General features: G+C 44.1%; 1 protein-coding gene across 1 annotated transcript in view; it reads right to left on the reverse strand.

Annotated features, from left to right (window-relative positions):
* Positions 1-838: 838 nt before the first annotated feature.
* The window catches only part of LOC111959923 (rho GTPase-activating protein 20-like), a 48,109-nt gene continuing 23,296 nt past the window's right edge, over positions 839-25,651 (reverse strand). Inside the window, 13 exon segments of the mRNA XM_070437534.1 lie at positions 839-3,359; positions 4,514-4,628; positions 8,922-9,105; positions 9,605-9,714; positions 10,437-10,540; positions 10,543-10,587; positions 10,590-10,787; positions 13,155-13,343; positions 15,223-15,367; positions 15,440-15,524; positions 15,679-15,720; positions 17,366-17,515; positions 18,201-18,371. Of these exon segments, the coding sequence (XP_070293635.1) occupies positions 1,696-3,359; positions 4,514-4,628; positions 8,922-9,105; positions 9,605-9,714; positions 10,437-10,540; positions 10,543-10,587; positions 10,590-10,787; positions 13,155-13,343; positions 15,223-15,367; positions 15,440-15,524; positions 15,679-15,720; positions 17,366-17,515; positions 18,201-18,371 (3,202 nt within the window). The 3' untranslated portion in view covers positions 839-1,695.

The following is a 25,651-nucleotide window of genomic DNA, read 5'->3' on the forward strand; positions in this document are numbered from 1 at the left end:
TGTCCATGCCCTGACAAATTGAGGCTGTTCTGAGGGAGACGGGGGTGCAGCTCAATATTAGAAAGGTGTTCCTAATGTTTGGTATACTCACTGTATGTGAGTAGTGAGACACAGACACAATATGTGTTATGAACAGAATGCAACCTTTAAAGCTGCAATCTGTAACTTTTTGGGTGGTCCGACCAAATTCACATAGAAATGTGTGTTATAGATCTGTCATTCTCATTGAAATCAAGTCTAAGAAGCTGTAGATCTGTTCTATGTGTGCTATTTCTATGCTTCCCATTCTTAAGTTTTGTTTTTGCATCTTTCGGTTTTGTACACCAGCTTCAAACAGCTGAAAATACAATATTTTTGGCCAAGGAAAATATATTTCACAGTGGTGGTACATTGATTCTCTAAGATATACTTGCTTGTTTTGTCACAAACTGAAATTAGGTGAACTATTAGAACTTCAGCAACCAGGAAATGGCAGAGCAATATCTGCATATTGCACCTTTAACCTAACAGCTACCTGAACTATCTGCATTGACCCTTTTTGCACTAACTTTTTTGACTCATCACATACGATGCTGCTACTCTTTATTGCTAGTTATATGTACATATCTACCTCAATTATCTAATACTCCAGCACATCAACTTTATTACTTTTATTATTACATGTTTTACTTTTCTATTATTTCAAYAATGTCTTTCTCTCTGCATTGTTGGGAAAGGCCTGTAAGTAAGCATTTCACTGTTTGTCTACAACTGTTGTTTACGAAGCGTGGTTCGAATAAAATTAGATTTAGATTATTTGATATAAAGAAAAATGAAGAATCTTGTTGGTACATAAAGATACTTTCACAAGAGCAATGTTTTATTATAATCCTGATCATTCATTTTCATAAGCATTAGACATCAGATATACCGGTAACTGCCAAAATACCAACATAAAGTGTCTTAATAGGGCGTTGGGGCACCACAAGCTGCCAGAACAGTTTCATTGCAGCTTGGCATAGATTCTACAAGTGTCTGGAACTATATTAGAGGGATGTGACACCATTTTTCCATGAGATATTCCATCATTTTGTGTTTTGTTGATGGCCACCGCTCCAGAATCTCCCATAAGTGTTCAACTGGGATGAGATCTGGTGACTGAGACACACACTCTAAGCTCCTTTGAGTCTCCTCTTTCAAAGTCACTGAGATCTCTTTTTCTAGCCATGGTATCCAAAATAATAGGCAACTGGGCATTTTTATACATCACCCTAAGCATGATGGGATGTTAATTGCTTAATTAACCCAGGAACCACACCTGTGCGGAAGCACCTGCTTTCAATATACTTTGCATCTCTCATTTCATCAAGTGTTTTCTTTATTTGGCAGTTACATGTACGTACATAATATACAAATGGTGCATTCTGTAGCAAATATACTCTATAGGACAGCAGCAGTATTGGCATCATGTACAAAAATACACATTTGATTTCTTACAGCTCGCACAACACTATATGTAAAGCATATGAACATAAATATAGACCTATACCTGTCGTTGATTCCCAGAGATATGGAAGAAAATCTCCAGCACAACCAAACAACTGCATCTACCATGACCAAGGGAAAATAACTGTACATATATGACAACATAAAAACGATATGCTACAAACATTGATCAGCCAAATAAAACAAGCCCAGAGTCTCTTAAAAGTCCTTTTAAACGTAAGACTCCTCTGCAAAGAACATTTGGTCAAAGTCGTCAACGCAAGGGTCGCTACACTTCCTGCTTTGCCACTCCCTCTTCCCCTGGACAAGGGCCAGAGCGACCTCCTGACTCCTCTGCAGGCACGCGCCTGAATCCGCCCGCACCTGTGAGGAAAAGTAGTCCCTCACTGCCCGCGTGGCGGAGGGAGAGAGGCAGAAGCGTGGCTCTGAGTTTGGGCCTGCTCCGTTGCGCTGCGGCTCAATGTCAGACACTCTAAGTCCGCTCTCAGGGAGCTGCTGACCTTTGACCCCGTGGGTCTGGGACTTGACCCAGGGCCTTTCCAGGGTGAGGCTGGAGGCCGCGTCTGTCACCATGGAGGGCTCAGAGGCTCTCCGAGGCAGGGTGAGGACCTTGCGGCCAGCCTCCATGGCCAGGGTGAGCGAGTGAGACTTCTGCCTCTGGAGGGTTAGTGTTGAGCCACTCTGTCCATAGAACACATCCTGGGGAGGCTGGATGACCTCACTTCCTGTTCCAGTGGGCCACTGGGTGACGTCACGTCCTGTGGGGGGTCTGTGGGTGGCATTGCAGGCCTGGTCATGCAGCAGCTGTAGCTCTCTGACAGTAAGGGGTTTCTCTGTGCCTCTGTAGAAGGGAGACCTACTCTTCTGCAGCTGTAGGATAGCCTGCTGGTAGGATGGAGGGCTGCTGGACCTCCTCTTGGTGGTCAACTCTACACCTTTACCCTCGGATGCTTTTGGGAGACTAACCCCTTTCCCCTTCCCCACTTCCTCCTCCAGGTGTCCATTGTCGGGTTGCCGTAGTGACAGTCGGAGGTTCCTCTTGAGCCAGGTGTTGGGGTGCAGTCCGTGGTGGGTAGAGGGTGTCCGGGAGGAATGAGGGGGCTGACTTTCACTCCAGTCCACTGTGTCTCTCTTTGGGGGTGAGCACTGGGGGGAGCGGGGTGAAAGGGGGGAGCGGGGGCAAGACTCAGCCAACAGGAAGCCGGCGCTGGTGACATAGTCTGTGGAATACTGGGAGAAGGCGGAGTCTAAGGAGCTGAGGGAGGAGCCTGTGGGGGAGGTTGCTGGGGAGGACAGGCTAGAGCAGCTTGCGTCCAATCGTAAAGGAGAGGGTGGGGTGTGTTTCAGCTTCCTCTGCCCGAGAGTTCCAACCCCTCCTCTTTCTCCACCTGCGATCACTTTGTCTTTCAGCTGCAGAGCCCTGAGCCCCTGAAACACTTCATCCTCCTCTTCCTCTTCCTCTTCCTCTCCCTCCATCGACGCGTCATAGCTCGCTTTACGAGACACCAAATGGTGCTTATCCGATTGGATGATCAGAGCTCCGGGGGTGTGTCCGATGGCAGGCTCTGAGCTGCGTCGTAACCTCCGAGGGCCCTGTGATTGGACATAGCACTGGCGTGGGCGTGGTTGCCGTAGGGCGGGGGTGAACTTTCTGGGTCTGGCAAGTGGGGTAATATGTAGGAGGTCAGCCTCAGCCTCAGGGTCAGGGTCGGGGTCACAGTCACTCAGGGTGATGACAGAGTCTCTGCTGCAGCTGTCAGGCTTGGCCTTGTCTCTCAGAGGATGGGACTCCTGGAAGGGCGACTCTGGGTCCTCGTTTAACTCGTTCTCCAGACTGTCATAGGACGAGTCATTCATCTGGAAAGAGGACACGTCTACGGAGGGAAGGAGAGAGGAAAAGAGAGAAGCGGGGGGAGGGAGAGAGTTAATATGCTAAAATGATTGTTATGACATGCGGTCCATTTTGATTATGTTATGGATTTCATATATTCCTATGTCCTTGCTTTGGAAATGTTGGAAATGTTGCACTGACTGACTATCATGCCAATAAAGCTGGGGTGGAGGGAAATGGAGAAGGAGAGAGTTTGAACAAACCTCCATTTCATTAGATAGACAAAGGGTTTGAAAACAAGCGCAAAGTGCTGTCATAGTCCCTAGCATACAGCTGCCTTCATAGAGGTTGGTTTAGGTCATAAAGAATGATAGAGGCCTCTAGTGGCCAAAGGCTGTTATAGCATGGGTGCCATTGAGGGATTTCATCATTTTCAACCTGGGGTGAGTTTTTGGTAATAAAAATACTTTAAAATCACCAGGAATTTATCTAAAAATGGGTTTAATTTAGGAAATAGGTTTCCAAGTATTCCCACAAATAGAAAAAAATACATTATCGTGTGATCTCTTTTTGGGCTAAGTTGTGGTCAATTTGCAGTGTACAAATTATTATAATTATGCTCCGCCACCAACCAGCCGCTCCAACAAAAATTGGTCCGTGGCTGAATCTAGTTGCCTATCCCTGGTTTAGGGGAGAAGAGGAAATTTACTGGTGTGTTAATGAGTGTTTGAGAGTGTACTAATCACTTTAATGAATGAGGTCAACATAGTGACCCCAATCAGCAGACCTCACAGAGACAATGACTTATGGAGAGGTCTGAGAGAACACTCAACGCACGCACACACACACACGCACACACACACACACACACACACACAAGCTAGTCAGGGTTAATCTACTCTATAATGATGATAATGTCTACAATACACAGAACCACTGTCTTGCCATAAACACACACACACTCATTAACTTTCTAAACCCTTGTGAAGACCCGTGGCAAATTAAACCACCTCTGTGTCGTTTCAGTTCTGCTTGGTTTGGGACCTCTCTTCCTCCCTCTCCCTTTGTCCCTATCCAACTTTATCTTATGACGTTTTCTCCAACCAAAACGAACAGCATTTGTTTAGAGCACTGTACAATATAATTTGCAATTAGATGTTGTTATTTCTTCAGTGAATACATTAAGACTTTGTTTACCTGATCCATGGTCGCTGCTATTGCTCTTCTGAGGGAATCCACTAAACAGAGAGGGGACGTCATCTCCCAGGACCTTCCTGCAGTTCTCAATCAGGAACCGAACAAGCTCACAGACCTAGGAACAGATCATAGACCTGGTTACACCTCAGTCACACAGGTCAATGACTGGTCCTAGATTAAGGCTCCGACTGCAAGTTAAAGGTTATTTCACAGGTAGTTTCCCTGGTATAAGAGATGTAAAGTCTTGCCAACTTTCTTACTGGCCACATATAGCTGATCAAAATTGACATAATGTAAATCGTCTGAACTCCTTTTTCTAAGATGAGAATCACAATTTAAGGAGAATTCAGAAAACAAAATCTGAGAAAGAATCTTGTCTGGTCCCAGATGTTTACAAACATATCAAACATTAATTAAACCCAAGTTACACAGTATAAACCTCCAAATCTGAAACACAAAATGTCAGTCATACTCCCAAACAGTCAGTTCCAGTCTGGGATTTGAACGTTTCCCTAGGGCAAAGCTGACTGTTTAAAAAAGAGTGATTATAAATGTGTTGTTTTTGTTAGCTTCTCTTATGGAGAGTCTACAGACAGAATGAGGTTATGGAAATATGAAGGAGACAAACATGGGGCCTATCTGTGTGTTGTTGGGCCAGATGTGTGTGTCATGGTTTTCACCATATGTCTGTCAGTCTGTGTTACACGCCTGTGTTCAGAGGGCTATGGGAGTGAATGGACTGCTAGAGCTTGGCTACGAATTTCACAAGCTAGTCCAACACAACGGAACTCCAGCAAGGGAAAAAGGCTTCTCTCGCTCCCTCCTTCATTGCGTCTCTCCCTGTATTTAGCCTGGTTCTGTCCATCAGAGGGGATGCCTATTTAACCCACTGAGGAAACATCTAGAAACTCACTCATTCATCCAGAACCTGTCAACATCTATGAAGGTGTAGGGGGACTTTTTCTGGGGTAAGCTTTTCTCAATCGTTCAAAAGCAAAGTTAGTATGTGTATCTCAGCCACCTTTTCTGACAAACACAGCACACAATATTTACTCAAGCCACTCATAGACTAACATGTCTGTAGGAGCCACAAACATCTAAATTAGAGCTGTGGTGGAAAAGGGAGCGGAAGTGGAGGAAAATAAGGGTTTGCATGTCAAGCGGAAGGAGAGCAGTGTTCCAGACTGCCCAGTGCCGTTAGAGACCAGACCCACGCCGGCCCAGTTTGACTTGGCTCCTTGTGAGACCGCGACCAACCAGGGGAATGTCGAAATATCACATTTTTCCCCTTCAGAGGCGCTGGGGCCACGCATACAAACAAACAGAAAAAAAGTGTGTGTGTGTGTGTGTGTGTGTGTGTGTGTGTGTGTGTGTGTGTGTGTGTGTGTGTGTGTGTGTGTGTGTGTGTGTGTGTGTGTGTGTGTGTGTGTGTGTGTGTGTGTGTGTGTGTGTGTGTGTGTGTGTGTGTGTGTGTGTGTGTGTGTGTGTGTGTGTGTGTGTGTGTGTGAAGACAGAAAGGAGTGTTTTAGCGTAGCGGGTTTGTGAAAACACACTCGCCCTCAGGAATCTGTAGGAAATGCTTTGGATTTTTTCAAGTGAACCTCAACAGCCTAGCCTCACCAGAAACAAACACACATTTGACAAGGAGAGAGAAAAGATCTGGAAACACCCAGATTGATTGTGTTTCAACAACAATGTGTCCAAATCGACCATAAAATTAGAGACTAGTAAAGACATTGTGACTTATTCTTGCTTATTATTAACTTACAATACATCTGGGGCCACTGGTGGTGAACTCAATCATTTCAGGCCTAGCATGGTTGGCTACAGTCTTGTAGTCTTGTGGTAGGGTTAGGACTGTGAACTCGTGTGTCAATTCAGATATTTACAGTCTCCTTGTGAGTAAGTTATCATAACATTTCAAGCTTTTCTGTCAGGGTACGAATTTCACATTTGTTATGTGTCACCGTGATCTCAAGCGTGTGTGTGTCAGTACAGAGATTGAAAACCTGTGACTAGAGAAATGTAAAAGGAGTAGGTCAGTCCAGGTTTAAAGAGGAAACGTATATAGTATAGCCCAGCATGGGCGCTCCTGCTGTAGCAGGAGGTTGACACACACTCTACTCTCTAACTCCTCACTGATGTTTGTTCTTCCATTGAACATCCTGCTTCGTCAGACAGCTAGGTGGCAACAGTATATCTTTCCTTTACACCCTGTCCTGGTCCCTAGCCTCAGCCCGCCAGACCCTTAGGTGTACAGTATGTATGTTGTATGTATGTATGTATGTATGTATGTATGTATGTTATGTATGTATGTATGTATGTATTATGTATGTATGTATGTATGTATGTATGTATGTATGTATGTATGTATGTATGTTGCAACGTTCCCTCTAAATTGCACGCATGTGCGGACGCGCAGTAGCCCCGGGACTGCCGAGCAGAAATATCAGCCCATAGAGAGGAGAACAAGATTGAATTTCACTAAACTTTCTAGAGCAGTGGTCACATGTTCCTTTTTTTTTTTTTCGACTCGGGCTGTTATGGGTAGGTGCATCAAATTCAGCTGCCCTGCGCGCCGGGTAGGCAAACTGTTGCCATTTTGAACCATTTCATCTGTTTGAAGGTACAAACTCTGCCTTCCTGGCAGGCCAAGAGAGTAAATCAAGTGCACTATAGGCTACCGCTGGCCAATCAGATGGCTCAGATGACCGTGTCTTCTGTAACATAGCAGGCATGAAAGAAAGCTACAGCAAAGTTGATACTGTGCGGTAGATATTGGCTTGCCTTTTGACTCAGAAAGTGATCTTGACTCCGAAAAGGTTGCTGAGCACTGTTCTAGAGTTTTCCCTGTTAACACTATCAACATTTCCCTTTACTGTGGCAATTGTGATAGAATCAATGTAATATTAGCCACTTTCAAACAAAACAAAACTAACTATGCAAGAGAGTTTGTTGTAGGCAGAACGCATCTGAGTAGGATACGATTGCATTGACACACTATACTCAGCCCCTAATATATACAGACCTGTGAGTCACAACAACAATCAGAGCTGCAGTAGGCCTATATGGAAATAGATCATTACCATATATGGATCTGTGCCATTTACTTTGAAATGGACTGTGTTTACAGCATGAGCAGTCATGAGTACTGTAGATGCGCTTGTTTTGAGATCAAAAAAGGCTGCATGTAGCCATGTGTGCACATTTTGTTCATATCCTTCGCTAGTTAGTCAGTTATTAGCCCAGTTATAGATCATTTGTAGTCAGCAATAAGGGAGTGATTGCATCCTACAAGAGCACAAAACATGTACATTTCTAGACATTGAAAAGGGAGTCAGGTAGAGCTTTTTTTGTCTTAAAGGCAGTGTTGTCTTTTGAGAGCTAAGTAGCCAAAAGGCAGAGGGTAGAATAATGTGTCTGATCTCTGTAATAATAGTATGATAATAATAATGAATTTTTTTTGTAAAGTGGTTTCTTGCATCAAACACACACAACAGCATTTTAGTCACCTTCTTGACTGAAGGACAAGTGGATAAACAGGTGAATGTCAGCCCTGCATATTTCTTTTCAAAAGCCTCATGGAATGTAGGCCTACATTGAACAACACACATTGGCTGCTACTGTAGACTGAATGACAGAACAGCTATTTCCATGTTAAAATGTTATGGATGCATTTTCTCCATTGTTTTTGATGGTAAGCCACTCTGGTAGACCTAGATTGTGATCAAATAGCCACAGTAGCCTACATGGTCACTGTTAAAACTGTAATTTAAAGGGGGTACAGCCTCAGCGACCTGAAATTTGCTCAGTGCCGGAAAAGATTTGAGGGAACATTGTATGTATGTATGTATGTATGTATGTATGTATGTATGTATGTATGTATGTATGTGTGTATGTGTGTATGTGTGTATGTGTGTATGTGTGTATGTGTGTGTGTGTGTGTGTGTGGGTGTGTTTGTGTGTGTGTGTGTGTGTGTGTGGACTGTGTGTGTGTGTGTGTGTGTGTGTGTGTGTGTGTGTGTGTGTGTGTGTGTGTGTGTGTTGTGTGTGTGTGTGTGTGTGTGTGTGTGTGTGTGTGTGTGTGTGTGTGTGTGTGTGTGTGTGTGGTGTGTGTGTGTGTGTGGTGTGGTGTGTGTGTGTGTGTGTGTGTGTGTGTGTATGTGGGCCCTTGTCCTTAACTAGAAAGGTATTTGGAAGTACACTTGAGAAACTCACTTTCACCCAAATCTCCTATTGACATCAATACATGATATAAGCAAAATTGTTATGTAGTAATACACATACACTTTGAAAGTATGGTACAATTATGTGTTCGAAAGAAGACATTCAAATAAAATGAAGAAATATAAAAAGTAACTTAACAGAGAGGGAAACCTAAAAAATAGTTTTTAGGGTCCAGTCTCACCTTCTTGGTGGCCTCCCCCTCTGGGCTACAGGGGGCCAGGGTCCACAGCATGCTGGGAGCGATGCACACCGACAGGTTGAAGGCATTCATCTGGTTGTCGTCTGCGTTGTCTTGAATACAGTGGAGCACAGCAACCACATGTCTGAGTAGCAACAGGTTCTCACTGGGCAGAAGATGGACCAACCTGAGGTGGGGGGTGGGGTGGGGGGGAGTGGTGAGAACAGACAAAATAATCAGTGATGAATACACAACATCTAGTAAGACTTTGGATGTGCCAGACACACACCCCCCCCCCCTCTCACAAACATTTACATTTAAGCCATTTACAGTAGTATGCGCATACATTTTCATATTCTACACACACAAATACATTGCTACATCCTCTGAGAATCCAGCAGATTGTGGAGTTTGTCACATTCCTGGGGACAGTATCTTTCCAGAGAAGACATCAGATGAGCTGTGTCATGTTATTGTTTGTCTAAGAGTCTTCTGGAAAATAATTCTTCAGATTTTCATTGTTTCTTATGTGTCCTTTATTTCCTCTTGGCCTGAGAAGGACTTTATTTTCATGCCTCTGGATCAAAACAGCTTTTCCCGCCCATTTTCTTGCCACCCCTACACAGCAGCTTTGTTTTTGCTGTGCGTATGTGTTTGTAAAGGTGCGTTACAGGGAATGCCAGTACCTGTGGATGGCTTGCATCCTCTGCTCTTCCTCCTCTTGTGCCATCACTGCAACCCACTGCTCATACAGATTCACACACAGCAGACTGCCCGGAATGTTCCGCAGGAAGTCCTGTTGGGTCACAACCACAGGGACACATTATATGTTAGAACACCCTTTACCATCACCACATATGCTTCTCTTCAGTGGAGTTAATACGGATCCTGAAAACATGGCATGTAAAATAGAATTTGAATGCCATGAAAGAGGCTGTGTAACTCAATGTGTTTTTACAGAAGCAATCTAGCCCTTTTCACTCGTTTGTTTGTCAGCTCACTTGTTATTAGTTTGTTGGTTGGAGTGGGTATAGTAATATAGCTAACTGAACAGCAGCATGTGTTCTCTCTCTCTCTGTGTGTTCTGTTCTACCTGATCTAATACAGCTACAGGTTTCCAGTAAAGCCATTGGCACCAACCTTCAAACATGTGCATTGAATTGAGTGTTTTTCTACCTGAGCTTTCTCTTCGCTCCAATCACTTCATTTCTTTCTGTCTGTCTAAGACGTTCTATGGGGATTTCGAACACACACACACTAGATACTGTGGTGAATATGTGTATGTGAGGGTGCAGCTGTGTTAGCTCTGTGTTAGCTCTGTGCAGTGAATTATTCTGATGTGTATCGTTGAAGCAGGATGAAACCGATCCTTCAAACCTCCTCTCTCTGATGTCTCAATATATCTGATCTGACAAGCCTGGCTAGAACCTTTGAACTCTGATTAATCCACACGGACCCTGGCGTGTGCGTGTGCGTGTGTGTGTGTGTGTGCGTGCGTGCATGCGTGTACTGTCCTACCTTGAAGACTGCAGCAGTGACAAACACAGACTCGTGTGTAAGTGTGTGTGTGTCCTCTGTCCCATTGTCCAGTCTGTCTCTCAGCTCTCTGCAGGCTTTGGCTCTGCAGAGCGACGGAATATACCCCTGGTGTAGGGACCCTCCTGGTACAGAACAGCAGCATGTCCATGACAGGTTTGGGCAGGGTGTGGTCAGGAGGGCAGATGGACTGAGAGACCGTCCAACAGGCATCCCAGGGTAGGGGACAGGGAGGTGGGGACAGGGGGACACTGTCCAGCTGGCTACTGGAACCCCTCCAGAAGGCCCAGTTAATCAACGGCCTCTTTCCTCTTAAAGGATTTCTGCCTGGCTCTGCAGAGAGAGGGGAGGGAGGTTATTCCAACATTTAAGACATTATTTCAAACATTAAGTAGGGCCTACTGCTCCAATAAAAACAACGAGAGGAAGAGAGGGGGAAAAGAGTTGGAGAGTAGAAGTTTCTTTGGAGAGAAGCGAGGAAGGGAAAAAGACAGAGAAGAGAGAGCAGTGAGAGCCGTGAAAAGAGAGAGAGAGAGAGAGAGAGAGAGAGAGAGGAGAGAGAGAAGAGAGAGAGAGAGGAGAGAGAGAGAGGAGAGAGGAGAGAGGAGAGAGAGAGAGAGAGAGAGAGAGAGAGAGAGAGAGGAGAGAGAGAGAGAGAGAGAGAGAGAGAGAAGAGAGAGAGAGAGAGAGAGAGAGGAAGAGAAGAGAGAAAGAAAGAGGCATTGATTCAGAAAGCAAGACATGGCTAGAGAGCGGTCTGAAGGGTGGGGGTGGGGAGGTCTGTCTGGAGAGAGAGAGAGTGTGTGTGTGTTTAGTAAAACCATGTTTCTGAGACTGGGTAGATCATGTTAAGAAGCTGTCGGTCTGTGAGTGTCCATATGTTATGTACTGTGTGTGTGTGTGTGTGTCTGAAAGACTAAGAACCATTTGTCTGTGTGTTTGTTTGAGTTACGGTGCAGACATGATGTCTGTTCTTACGTTGCTTGTGTGTGTGTGTATCTGTTTGTACCAGTGTGTCACTGTGTGTCTGTCTACTTGGCCTTTCTGTAAAAAAAACATTCAATGTGTGTGATGTACAGCTTATGCTGTGTATGTGTGGGTGGGGGGGTGGGCAATAAAAAGCCCTTCCACATTAGTGGCACAACACCCCTAGCTGCCCAGGGACCTATCTGATCAAAACTGAATATTAACAATCCACTGTAGCTTTACACTCAATTACATTTTGGAAGCCAAATCCAAAACAACATTGTAGCAGAGCCACTCCAACATTATTTAACTGGCCCAAGTTGATAAAGTTGTAAAACACGCATTGTGTCATTATACGCCAGTGTGAGACATCTTGGAGGGGGGATATTCTGAAAAGAGAAAGGGAACGAGGGAGGTAGAGAGAGAGAGAGAGAGAGAGAGAGGGCTGGTTGTGTGAGCAATGTTTTGATCCTTTTATGGAGTTGAATGGATCCATGTTGGGTTGTTGCTAAACAGATGCCATATTTCTCTCCTAGCCAATAAAAACCTCTGGTTTTTAGATGTATCAGAAAACAACGATGGTGTTATGACAGAATTGACCCCCAAATCTATCAGTGACACCCTCAGTCTAGTTGGACACCCTCTGACACACCCTATTAGCATACACACACACGTGCACACTTGTAAAACTAGTGCTAAGCAATTAACCAAAATATAACTTATTTATTTTTATATTAAACAACTAATTGTCCAAAGTCGGTTCAATTATTTGAATTCCATTTGGTTAGTTTGTTTTCAGTGAGCTCAATGCACACATTGCACAGTTTCTCTAGAGATAAATCAGATCAAGCCCGAACTGTGCGATGTAGTAGGGAGTTGTCGTTTCCAACAGGCCAATATTCTACATAGTTTAGCGCAGAAAACGTGGTAATTAAATACAATGACCATAATCCATAATCCAGCCTACTTGTCTGGTCTGTGTGTTTCGTTTATGCCTGCTATGTTATGTTAGTGTGGGGCAGACATGGAGATGGAGAAGAGACAGAAGAATGTGTGATGGAGAGGGAGAGAGAGCAGTTGGTATTCAACAGTCATAACAGTATGCTTTATTTACTTTGAAGAACTACTTTGAAGAACTACTAAAATAGTGATTTTGTCAGACAGCAGCTCTATAGAGATGAGATGACCTGAAATGAAATAATAAAGTCATCAAAATAAAACATATGTAAACAACTGAAATATTTTCTTAAAGAAAAGTAATGTGAAGAATGGGCAGTCACTACCATCATGGGACTTTTATGCATTTTTTTTATTTTGTGTTGTTACATCATTCAATCCACATCATAATTTTATTTATAATCAAACCCGAAATGGAACCAACCTCAAAAAGCACTTGTTATATTGAAATAATTAGGCTGATGTAGCGGGTAGGGGAGGGTATTGATTTTAAATGGAGGAGAACTTGAGAGGAATCTAAAGGAAGGCGTGTGGTTGATTCAGTGGAGCCTCTTCAACGATCCTCGTGGAAAACACTCTCACACACACTCTCTATGTTCACTCTCTCACTCTTTCTCTCACTCTCTCTGAAACTATGGAATAAAAGACGTTTGAGGCAACAACAAAAAAAGGAGGTATGAAGTAAACAAGGGCAAAGGGGTGGGGACACATTTTTTTGAAGGAAACGCAACCCTTTCTTTCTGTTGAGTCGGTCACAGTGTGTAAAGGGGCACTTACCTAAGAGCAGAGCCTGTTTGGGACCCACCCGGCTGGACTTGAGGATGAACTGGCATTGGGTGTCTGGAGGGAGACACTGGTCCAGCAGCATCGCCCCCTGGCCCTCTGGAGGAGGAACTGCATCCTTCCCTCCACCACATCCTCCATCCCGAATGTGACTCATCTTGATACTGAAAGGAAACTCGTGCCCTGTGGGGTTATAGATGAGAGGGTCAAGATGTTAGAAGTCAGGGTTCATGAGTCTCACTGGAGGTGTGACCAGGCCAGGTTTACAGTACGCCCAGCTAGTCTCTTATCTACCTCATCTTTATGTCAATAACGGGAGGAAAATACCTCTTTGAGTAACAAAACTAAACAGAGCAACTTTTGACTCCAGAGTAAAAGTGAGAAGGTACAGTGGCATGTGTTCATGGATGCCAAGGGAGGCCAGGCTTCCAGAAAAAAATATAAATAATGTTTTATATTTCGTTATTTCGTTTCATAATTGTCCTTCTATTTCAAGAGGCTGAATGTATCTCTCACAGGAGAAAGCATCAGAGCGAGCGAAACAGCATCCTTCTGTCTCTCTGCGTGTAGGCCATCTATCTGATGCTGTCTGGTCCAAACGAGTATGACATTGTTGCCACCTATCATAGCATTGAAGGCAAGGAAAGCTTACGAGCATCTGGCCTGCCTTGACAATTTATTTTAGATTTTTTTTGCCAATAAGCATTGAGCTAAACTGAGCAAGCTCAACCAAGAATGGTCCTGGCGCACCAAAAACAGTGTCAAGGGAAGCCAGCTTGGATTTGGCATTACTCCTGTTAAATCCCATTGAGAGAATACATCAGTGACATAAAATGGGAATTGTTGCATCTCGTTGTGTTGTTGTCCTCCGGTGGCAACCTAAAATTGTCCCTTTCCTAAATTAGCCATGGATGGAGATAGGGATTTGGACTTGTGGTTTTACATAATTCTCCGTAATGGCCAATGATTATAACGCCGATTCTGATCCAACCATTAATTCATACATTGTTGTGCCCCTGGCCTGAGAGAATGGAAGTTCAATATGTAGCTAGATATAGAAGGCTAATGTTAACTAGCTAACGTTGCCCATGAATAGAAGCTAGACTAGCGAGCAAGCATTTTAGCCAGGTAGACTACGACAACAAAAAATAAAGGCGTGTACTGTATGACAGAGTGATAGACCGTTTCTTCAACATGAAAGACAGGATGGCATTGGTGTTTTGGGGGACTATTTAATGAAGCTGACAGTTGAGGACTTGTGAGGCGTCTGTTTCTCAAACTAGACACTCTAATGTACTTGTCCTCTTGCTCATCTGCGCATCGGGGCCTCCCACTCCTCTTTCTATTCTGGTTAGGATTAGTTTGCGCTGTTCTGTGAAGGGAGTAGTACACAGCGTTGTACGAGATCTTCCGTTTCTTGGCAACTTCTCGCATGGAACAGCCTTCATTTCTCAGAACAAGAATAGACTGACGAGTTTCAGAAGAAAGTTATTTGTTTCTGGCCATTTTGAGCCAGTAATCGAATCCACAAATGCTGATGCTCCAGATACTCAACTAGTCTAAAGAAGGCCAGTTTTATTGCTTCTTTAATCAGAACAACAGTTTTCAGCTGTGCTAACATAACTGCAAAAGGGTTTTCTAATGATCAATTAGCCTTTTAAAATTCTATGGATTAGCTAACACAACGTGTCATTGGAACACAGAAGTGATGGTTGCTGATAATTGGCCTCTGTACGCCTATGTAGATATTCCATAAAAAAATCTGCAGTTTCCAGCTACAATAGTCATTTACAACATTAACAATGTCTACACTGTATTTCTGATCAATTTGATGTTATTTTAATGTATAATTTTTTTTCGCTTTTCTTTCAAAAACAAGGACATTTCTAAGTGACCCCAAACTTTTGAACGGTAGTGTAGGTTGAGTAGGTACTGAGTATGTATTGTAGAAGTTTCCCTTGACCAATGACTAGGTTCAACTTGTACCGTAAACTAAACAAGAGAGATATGGCTGGGTTTAAGGTGAGTGTAATGGGTTGTGGGGTAAAGGAGTTGAACTCACCAATGAGCGGGTAGGGGGAGTCATCTTTAATGGAGCTCACCCACAACTGGTGGTCTTTCACACAGCCCGAAATGCCAAACTGCTGTAGTGCCATTTGGATGACATCAGTGGTGCTGTCTGAATTACTTACAGCTAGAGTCTTAGCCTGGGGGAAGACAAAAACATTAGAAAAATGCACACACACACACACCTGCAACCATACATAAACAGTACTTACATAAGCACAATTCCCAATGTCCTTTGCAAATATTTTCAAAGGAATGGTCTTGGGGTCATCCTTCTCTTTCTCTTCGTTTATTCGACTAGAGGAACGAAGGAAGAAGTTAGCGTGAAAAACAATACCTTCTTTAACACAAGCAAGACTAAACACATTATTCAAGCTACTGAAGTCAAGCCATAGACTATTAGTATCAGAGGAAGTTATGAACAATATCGTCATCCGTCATTTCTGGTTACCTTTTGATGAGAAAAAGCCACTTCTCCTTGTGCTCCACAGAACTGCAGACAGACAGAGAGAGAGATAGATAATTAAGTCGGGTAACCAATATTATTTTTCTCATCTTCTCTTACATAACGTGTCCCTGTAAAACTGCATTTCTTTCCCTATGAATTCCTGGTGTCAAGGCATATAGTGTGTGTGTGATATTTTATAACGACTGGCTCTCTGTGGTCAGAGTAAGGGGGGTTTTACGACTAGGAATATGACTCTGGTTGTGGTGCGGTGTTGGGATGATAATTTACTGTTCTAGTGGTTGTTCCTTTTTCTGAGACAGAATAACAAGTCCTGTACTGTATGCTAAATTTCCTTTCATACGGTACCCGGAGGCAAAGTCATTAATATCCGTCGGGTGATTGGCTGAGGATTCTTGGGTGCGTGACGTCACTCTGACCCCTTACCAAAACATGGCAAACAATTTCTTTCACCTCGGGTCTGAAACCAGTAGTAACCACGACATTGAATGACAATTAACATAAAAATTACATATGAATCTGAAATTCTAACGCCACAATAACATTGTCGCAGAGGAGGGCTTGCTATCAGCCATTTTCTTATAAAACAGCTTAGATAGCAAAGTGCTAATGTGCGGCGCGGGCTACCTAAAGTTAGCTAGACTCGGGACCTCATGGGAACATAGGATTCAGGAGCCAGTGGGTTAGATATTATTCCACCATGGGCAACAACAACTGGCTACTAGCTTGTTTTCAGCCAAATATGTTCAACTCATCCAGTGACCAGCACATTTAGAAGGATAGCTATTGACTGAAATGTAGCTAGCTTACTGGCTAGCTAGCATGCTCGCTCACACTGGCCATGCAGTAGCCAACTAGCTAGCTAGCTCACTAATCGTATATGCCAAGACACAGCTACGGTATCTAGACTTGGGAGCTTATGGGCACATAAGCTACATTAGCCAACTGGTTAGACATGATTACACCATGGGCAACAATAACTGGCGACTAGTTCGTATTCAGACAAATAATTTCAACTCATTGTTAGTTTACACACTGACCACCGCATTTAGGAGGATAGGTAATTACTGAAATGTAGCTAGCTATATCACTGACCAGGCAGTAACTAATTGTGGACGCATTACCTATTCTTTGATACATTTTGGTTAACTTGCTCATATCAAGCAACACATGCCAGACCGTTTGTGGAAAGGTAAAAATAACCATTTGTGAGCTTGTTTTTTGAATGATCGGACAGTGAAACTAAAATAGGTTGGTCACTAGCTGGTGAGGCTTTCATTTATTTCCCAATTAATTTGGTGATCAAGCTGACGCTGCATTTCCCAAGTCGTTTGGTCAGTGCTAACTGCTCGTGCCGGCAGCTAGCATGAATATTCATGTCCTTGCCCAGCCTTCCTACGGAAGGAAATTTTGCGTACATACTACATACTACATACTACATACTCAATGAGGATTTATTAAAGGGACATTCTCACTATAAGAGTACAGAGTATACAGTAAGCATATGTGTGTGCACGTGCACGTGTGTCTGTATGTGTGTGTGTGTGTGTGTGTGTGTGTGTGTGTGTGTGTTTGGGTGGTGTTGTTGTGAGATGGGTGTGTGTGTGTGTGTGTGTGTGTGTGTGTGTGTGTGTGTGTGTGTGTGTGTGTGTGTGTGTGCGCGCGTGCATACCTGAATGTGGCGACACAGTTGAAGGTAGGCCAGCCCATGACAAAGCTCCTGTCTAGACTGGTGCTACTCTCACACACCTCCTCCATACAGCCTGCTGTCCACATCTCACACACACGCACCTGAGCCTTCAGTTTGAAGTGTGTGGATGACCTGCAGCAAACACGAGAGGGTCACACACAGTTTAACACACCAGCACACACACGCGCGCTGAATCACGTTTCTGAGCACATACATTTATTAATAGCCATGGTGGAATTCTCAACATTCCTACAGCAAACCTGCTGTACACCTGTCTATGTCTGTGAACACCCCCGATACACACACACCTTCCTATCATACACTTTTTAACCCAGAATGTAATAAAGCCAAGTATAGCCGTCTCCACTATGTATGGGTCAGCTCCACCCAGAGGCACATGATGTTGAATATACAGTTGGTTGGAGAGAGAGGCCCTGTTTTGCTGCCACAACATCACAGCAATGTTGCATCAACACCCTGAAAATATCTGGAGCATTGCCTGAAGGTTGTGTTCTGGGTGGGGAGCCCCTCTGGCCCTGATGAGTGGTCTCTGATCTGGGCACGGCCTCAGATGGATTTAATTGGCTGAGAGGTAATTATAGGCCGGATAGGAACGAGGAGGGGAGGGAGGGAGGGATGAGGGAGGGAGGGAAGTATAGGGCTCACAGTCCCGGGAGACAGGGTTTTTAGACTTGAGTAGGGAAGAGAGGGATGGAATGCAGTTTTTAGCAATTGCCTTCCGCTCTTTTGCTCCCCCTCTCTCTCTCTCTCTCTCTCTCGCTCTCTCTCTCTCTCTCACAGACACACACAGACTCACTTGGCCTTGGCAATGAGGAGTGTGTCAGTGAAGAGGAAGAGGTGTCTCTCCTGCGTCTGCAGGCCAGTCTTCAGCTGGGTGTGGGCGTGGGCCAGGAACACCCTGCCTGGGGAGAGGAACGCCTGCACCAGGGGACACGTCTCTGGGCTGACCGGAGACAGGCAGTTTTCCCTGTCAACACACATACACATCACACACTGTTAGAATAACCAGGTAAACACATCACATGGTGTTAGAACAACCAGTTCAACATACAGTAGAGGTTGGCTCCCAATGGGCCAACGGGTCAGGAGGATTACTGTTTGGGGTCAGAGGGAGAGGAAGTGTGGGTCCCTTTAGTTGTGTTAATGAATGAACCCAGTACTCCCTATAGGCGTTCCCAATGACCTCCTAGTCTCATTTTAACAAGGTTATCCACTTCCTCAGCTAGGGGCTTACATAGCCTTACAGCCCTGGTGTATGTATAGAGTGGCGAGCTGAGCTGTGACATTAGTCGGATGGTGTTATCCTCGTGTGGCTGGGATAATGTAATTATTTTTGGAATAAGAAGAGTTGTAAAAAGACCAAGGCACTTCAGACAGTCAGTCTTCCATTAGTTAATTCCTTACAGTACGTAACTGATTAATTACACAAGTCAATGGGAAAGGTACAGTATCTGTGTTTTTGAATGACTATGCATGTGGAGGGATATTCCATGGCAAGCTTTTGGTGCTTCCCAACTGTTTGAAGGGAATTCTCTGGGGTTGGGGACTAAGATTTATTTTATTTTAATTTTTAACCTTTATTTAACTAGGCAAGTCAGTTAAGAACAAATTCTTATTTTCAATGACAGCCTAGGAACAGTGCTGCCTTGTTCAGGGGCAGAACGACAGATTTTATCCTTGTCAGCTCGAGGATTCAATCTTGCAACCTTTCGGTTACTAGTCCAACGCTCTAACCACTAGGCTACCTGCCGCCCCTAATGGGTGATGATGGGTGTGTGTGCACCCGTTTGTGTGTACATGCGTGTGTGACCGATTTGCTCAGTTGGTAGAGCATGGTGCTTGCAACGTCAGGGTTGTGGGTTCGATTCCCACAGGGGACCAGTATGAGAAATGATGAAAATGTATCCATTCACTATGTAATTCGCTCTTGATAAGATTGTCTGCTAAATACCTACAATGTAAATGTAATGCTGGCAAAGAGGAGGGAGTCAATCATCTCCTTCAGTCTTTATTAAACACAACACATTTTGCATGGCTAAACACAGGACTGCTGTTAAGGTACACTACATTTCCTGCTCGTTGAATATCTCATTCCAAAATCATGGTATTAATATGTCGTTTGTTCCACCTTTGCTGGTATGACAACCTCCACCCTTCTCGGAAGGCTTTCCAATAGATGTTGGAAGATTGCTGCGGAAACTTGCTACCATTCAGCTACAAGATCATTAGTGAGGTCGGGCACTGATGTTGAGCGATTAGGCCTGGCTTGAAGTCGGTGTTCCATTTCATCCCAAAGGTGTTCGATGGGGTTGAGGTTAGGGCTCTGTGCAGGCCAGTCAAGTTCTTCTAAAAAAAAAAAAACGTTCTCAACCACTTCGCAGCTGAGCAGTTATTGCTCCTAGATGTTTCCACTTCACAATAACAGCACTTACAGTTGACTGGGGCAGCTCTATCCAGGCAGAATTTGGAAGAACTGACTTGTTGGAAAGGTGGCATCCTATGACGGTGCCACGTTGAAAGTCACTGAGTTCTTCAGTACGGGCCATTCTACCGCCAATGTTTGTCTATGGAGATTGCACATCTGTGTGCTCGATTTTATACACCTGTTAGCAACGGGTGTGGCTGAAATAGCCAAATCCACACATTTGAAGGGGTGTCTACATACTTTTGGCCATGTTGTGTATATACATGTACGTGTGAGTTAGCCACAGATCAGTAGATAGGGTTTATCAAATACACCCCTTCAAATTAGTTGATTCGGCTATTTTAGCCACACCCGTTGCTCAAGCACACAGCCATGCAATCTTCATAGACAAACAGGAGAAATAATGGCCTAGGGCTGTTTTTCATGGTTCAGGCTATTACCCCTTAGTTCCAGTAAAGGGAAATCATAACGGTACAGCATACAATGATATTCTAGACGATTCTGTGCTTTCAACTTCGTGGCAACAGTTGGATGCCCCCGTACACAAAGCGAGGTCCATTCAGAAATAGTTTGTCAAGAACAGTGTGGAAGAACTTGACTGGCCTGCACAGAGCCCTGACCTCAATCCCATCGAACACCTTTGGGATGAATTGGAACGCCGACTGCGAGCCAGGCCTATTCGCCCAACATCAGTGCCCGACCTTACTAATTCTTATTAGTTCTTGTGGCTGAATGGAAGCAAGTCACAGGCAGCAATGTTCCAACATCTAGTGGAAAGCCTTCCCAGAAGAGTGGAAGCTGTTATAGCAGCAAAGGGGGTACCAACTCCATTCTAATGCCCATGATTTTAGAATGAGATGTTCGATGAGCAGCTGTCCACATACTTTTGGTCATGTAGTATATATCCACTTGAACAAGAGAATAACTTTTCCTGGATATTATTATTATTAGAATATCAAGATGTGTGTGTTAACTTTGGAAGGGACAACTTGTCCAAGTGCGGGAACAGAACAATGATAGTCATCCGATCATGAAAAACACAGAGAAACACAGAGATATAACCACTGTATCAGGTTCTAAAGAAAGATACATCTTCCTGAATGATGTCAATATCTGTCATGGGCAAGTACAGCAGATGGAAAAAGTTGGCATTTTTACGGGGAACAAAGGAAATCGTTGCAGGGCTCTGTCCTTTCCTGTTTACATCAGGCTGTGAGATCCGATTCTCAGCTCACATTCAAGAGATAATGACCCTGTACACACACGCGCACACACACACACCCATCATCTTGACCCCCAACCCCAGAGAATTCCATTCAAACAGTTCCCTCCCAACACTTGGAAGCACCAAAAGCTTGCCATGGAATATCCCTCCACATGCATATTTCATAGTCATTCAAAAACACATACCTTTCCCATTGACTCATGTAAATAATCAGTTATGTATTGTAAGTAATTAACTAATGGAAGACTGACTGACTCTGAAGTACCTTGGTCTTTTTACAACTCTTTTTATTCCAAAAAGAACGAGGGAACTAGAAAACCAATTAAATCACAGACTAAGGTCTTCAGTTTGCTATTGATTCATTGCTTCTGGATGACTCTTAAAAGGCAGAAACCATGATTCAAAACCAGGGTGGAATTTGTAGGAGGGAAAATTGGGGAGGTTCATATCCTCGTACCCCCCTAAAAATTCTGGAATATAACCGTAATTAACACCATAATTTTTATTTAACCTTTATTTAACTAGGCAAGTCAGTTAGGAACAAATTCTTATTTACAATGACGGCCTACCAAAAGGCAAAAGGCCTCCTGCGGGGACGGGGGCTGGGATAAAAAAATATATATATATATATACATATATAAACATAGGACCATATAGAAGACCTCATCACCTTCTTCTCTACATGCTTTTCTTAATATATCTGGGAAATGCCTGTCATAGAGCCCCCACACACACAGAACACCTTCCTGTAATATCTCTCCCTCGCTCTCTCCCTCTATAAAGACACCAGACTTCCATATTCAGCCCCCCTCCCCCTGAATGGTTGATTGGCAGCTGAGCTCCTGGTCCACTGAAGCTGATCGATGACTGACTAACGATCCCATTGTGTCATGTGATGTTGATAAATTGGGCATAGAGGCCGTTTGCATCTACACACCACATATACACGGCCATCTTTGTTAGGGAACAGTCCTGTGGAGTGAAATGTTGACTTTTCAGACACAATGCTTGTTGTTTATTCTCGGGGGGCTGCTGTGGGATAAGGTCTCTAAACCCAACCCTGGGAGACAACAGCACAACACAGCATACTAATGTCCCAGCATGCCTTTAGGGAGAGAATGGTGAATATTGATGAGCCCTCCATCACTATATCAGGCCTACTAGCCAAACAGAATGCCTAATGAGTGGCACCACCCTCTTATCTAAGGCTGGTAATCACAATACGATATTATCAATAGATTCTCACGATTGACATGATTCTGTATGTATTGAGATTCGATCCTGCGATTTTATTGTGATTTGATGTTCCATACATATTGCTCACTATATGACTGCTGCAGAGAGACAAGAGGGAGCATGGTACTTTTGGGGGGCTCAGTCATGTTGGCTCACTATTTAAAAAGAAGATGGAGAACAAGCTATAGGATGAAAAATACTGGCGTTTTGGCGCAGGTACAGCCGACTATCTCAAGCTAGCGCTATCTAGCAAAATCAACAACTACAAATCGATACTTGGAGTAAAAGTATCTATATAATATTGTCCAAAATAATATCACGATATGTAAATATCACTATTCACCTCCATTACTACTTATCCTGATTATGGTCACACTGGCTTTCTGTAGTCTCTCTCTTTCTCACACACACACGGAGGTGGGGTGTGTCAAGGTTACTGGAGGCTGCTGCCAAGAGATGAGGTCACCCTGGTCCAGATGTGTGTTGTAACCAGACCAAGAGGACATGTCCCTCAGATGACACACCCACCCTGTTCTAACAACATCTTAACTCCCCTTGTGTTTTGAAGGGACGAAAATTTCCTGTAGCTCAGCGAAAAGCTCTAGAATGACGCTCGTGCACTGCATCCCCTAGGCAGACATTATACATCCATATATAACACTGTCCTTTTGCTTTGCTCTAGTTAACATATATATCTGTCTCTGTGTCTCTGTGTCTCTTGTGTCTCTGTGTGTTGGTTGTGTGTGTGTGTGTGTGTGTGTGTGTGTGTGTGTGTGTGTGTGTGTGTGTGTGTGTGTGTGTGTGTGGTGTGTGTGTGTGTGTGTGTGTGTGTGTGTGTGTGTGTGTGGTGTGTGTGTGTGTTGTGTGTGTGTGTGGTGTGTGTGTGTGTGTGTGTGTGTGTGTCTGTGTGTGTCTGTGTGTGTGTGTCTCTGTGTGTGTGTCGGTCTGTGTGTGTGTGTGTCTGTGTCTGTGTGTGGTGCGGTGCGTGCGTGCGTGCGTGTACTCTGTCTGCCTGTCGTTCTCCACTCCAACAATGATTGGCCAAACACTCTCCTGCATATTTCAACTAATTGTTATTGAGGCCATCGACCAATATCTTTTAATTTATTAAAATTTGTCTGCACCTGTCCAACCCCAAGTAGTGCTTGACTTCTCTCAGGGGCACAAAAGGTTTTGTAGTTTATGACAACAATCTAAGGGAAAATAAAATTAATTGCAACCCCTTGTCAAGAGGACAGGAAGGGGGAACTTTATTACAAACATCTAATTTGACTATGTAAATGTTTGAACTTTGACCGGGTGATAAAATCAAGCAGTGTGTTTGGACCTGATGGTGTGTGTGTTGTGTCTCAGCAACAACTATTAGCAATAGCTTGACTTCTCCTCCAGTCAAACACTGTCCAGACCAACTCCAGTGACACTCGGCGAAGTGGTTGTGATTGACGGCGCAGTGTGTGTGTGTTAGCCGTCCTGTCAACCCATGGTGAAAAACCTAAGTCGAAGTGCACACGGCAACCAATACACTGCTGCCAACTCACCATTGGTACGTCATGAATGAAGACATCACTACTGACATGGATTTATAATCCACACTATCTGACCGAGGGACTACACTCACTTCTCAAACCACCACACACACACACACACACACACACACACACACACACACCACAACACACACCACACACACACACACACAACACACCACACACACACACACACACACACACACACACACACACACACACACACCACACACACAACCACACACCACACACCACAACACCAACCTCTTTCTGTTCACAATCTTTCCTTATCTAATATGAGTCATCTAGTGTATCCAGTGACTCATAGAGTGGACCCCGTAGCAGGGGAGATGGGGGTCTTGTAAAAATAACATCAGTGTGTTCTTTCCAAAACTCACTTCATGGTTTTAATGGAAAGCAAGGGCAACAGACCGTGTCTCTCATACATAGGGTAGAAGGAGTCCTGGAGGGTGCCATGGTTGTTGAGAATGAGGGGGTAGCATATGGAAGGACAAATGGAGGCATGTACTGTACATGCATAAGTTCTAGTGTGGACAATGACCATAGTGAATGTGTATAGATTTCATATAACTCCAGCGGTATAAGGTAGTAAAGGATTACATGTTATTGGGAATAATAACAGAAATGAAGCCCTGTCTTATAAAACTCTCCATATCAGGAAATGTCTCCTGCATGGTGACACAGTGGCTGGTGGCCATTAAAAACAGGGTCATTATTGCTAAAACTACATTTAGTTTCTAATATTCCCATCCTCCCATATCCATTTCACTGCTGCAGGCCATATTGTACTGTGCCTCAGTAGGGACTGTCTGTAGCCCTGGAGTGGTAAAGCTGGAGCAGAGTGAGGCGACTTCTAGATGAGGTGAAAGGGGGGAGGGGTGGCGTAAGTGCCTGAGCGAAAGGACAGAGTCACCACACAGCAACTCTAGGCTTGATGATAAAAGCAGGCAGGAATCACCTGGGCCAGCAAAGAATTTATAGCAGAGTAGTGTGTGTTTCCCTGAGGAAAAGTAAATCATTTGGAGAGAGAGACAGAAAAATAGAGAAAGAGAGAGACCGAGAGAAAGAGAGACAGACAGAGAGAGAGAGAGACAGACAAAGAAAGAGAGAGGGAATGCGTAGAGTAGTGAGTTGGAGACAGAGAGAGAGAGAGAGAGAGAGAGAGAGAGAGAGAGAGAGAGAGAGAGGGGTAGAGAGAGAGGGGTAGAGATGTCTTCATCTCATCCAACACGCCTCGCTTCCCTGACCTTTAACTTCTCCCCACTGTGAATCACATGATAGCACCATGCCACCTCTAGCACCATGCCATGCTTTTTAGACAAGCCCTTCCCTGGAGAACCCCCTTGACCCTGGTGACCCCCGTCGTTCTCTGCACCTCCTGACGAGGAGTTAGAGGTCAAGGCTTAGAGCATTAACCCCTTCGCTCCTGAGAATGTCTCCACCACAGACACTCTCACTAAGTGTCTACCATTCGCTTTCTCTCTCTCTCTCACACACACTCACTCTTTCTCTCTACACTCAGACACACAGTACCTCCAGCCATGAGAGCAATGAACCATTAAAGCGTCAACAGCGTTCAGCTCAACACTCCTATGTGGTCCAGTTTCACACAACACGCTCCAGCTCAGCCTACACTAACTGAGTAAACAGTTAGCACTAGAAAACACATAAATATGTCCAACAACACCAGGACAGGACAAGGTTTCTCCACTCTAGTCTCTCTAACTCTGCAGTAATGTTAGTTTGATGTGTAAGAGATGACATCTTCAAGTTCTAATGTCACATACATAAGTACAGTGAAATGCCTTTCTTGC

The sequence above is a fragment of the Salvelinus sp. IW2-2015 genome, linkage group LG36 (assembly GCF_002910315.2).
Source record: "Salvelinus sp. IW2-2015 linkage group LG36, ASM291031v2, whole genome shotgun sequence".
Classification (NCBI taxonomy): Eukaryota; Metazoa; Chordata; class Actinopteri; order Salmoniformes; family Salmonidae; genus Salvelinus; species Salvelinus sp. IW2-2015.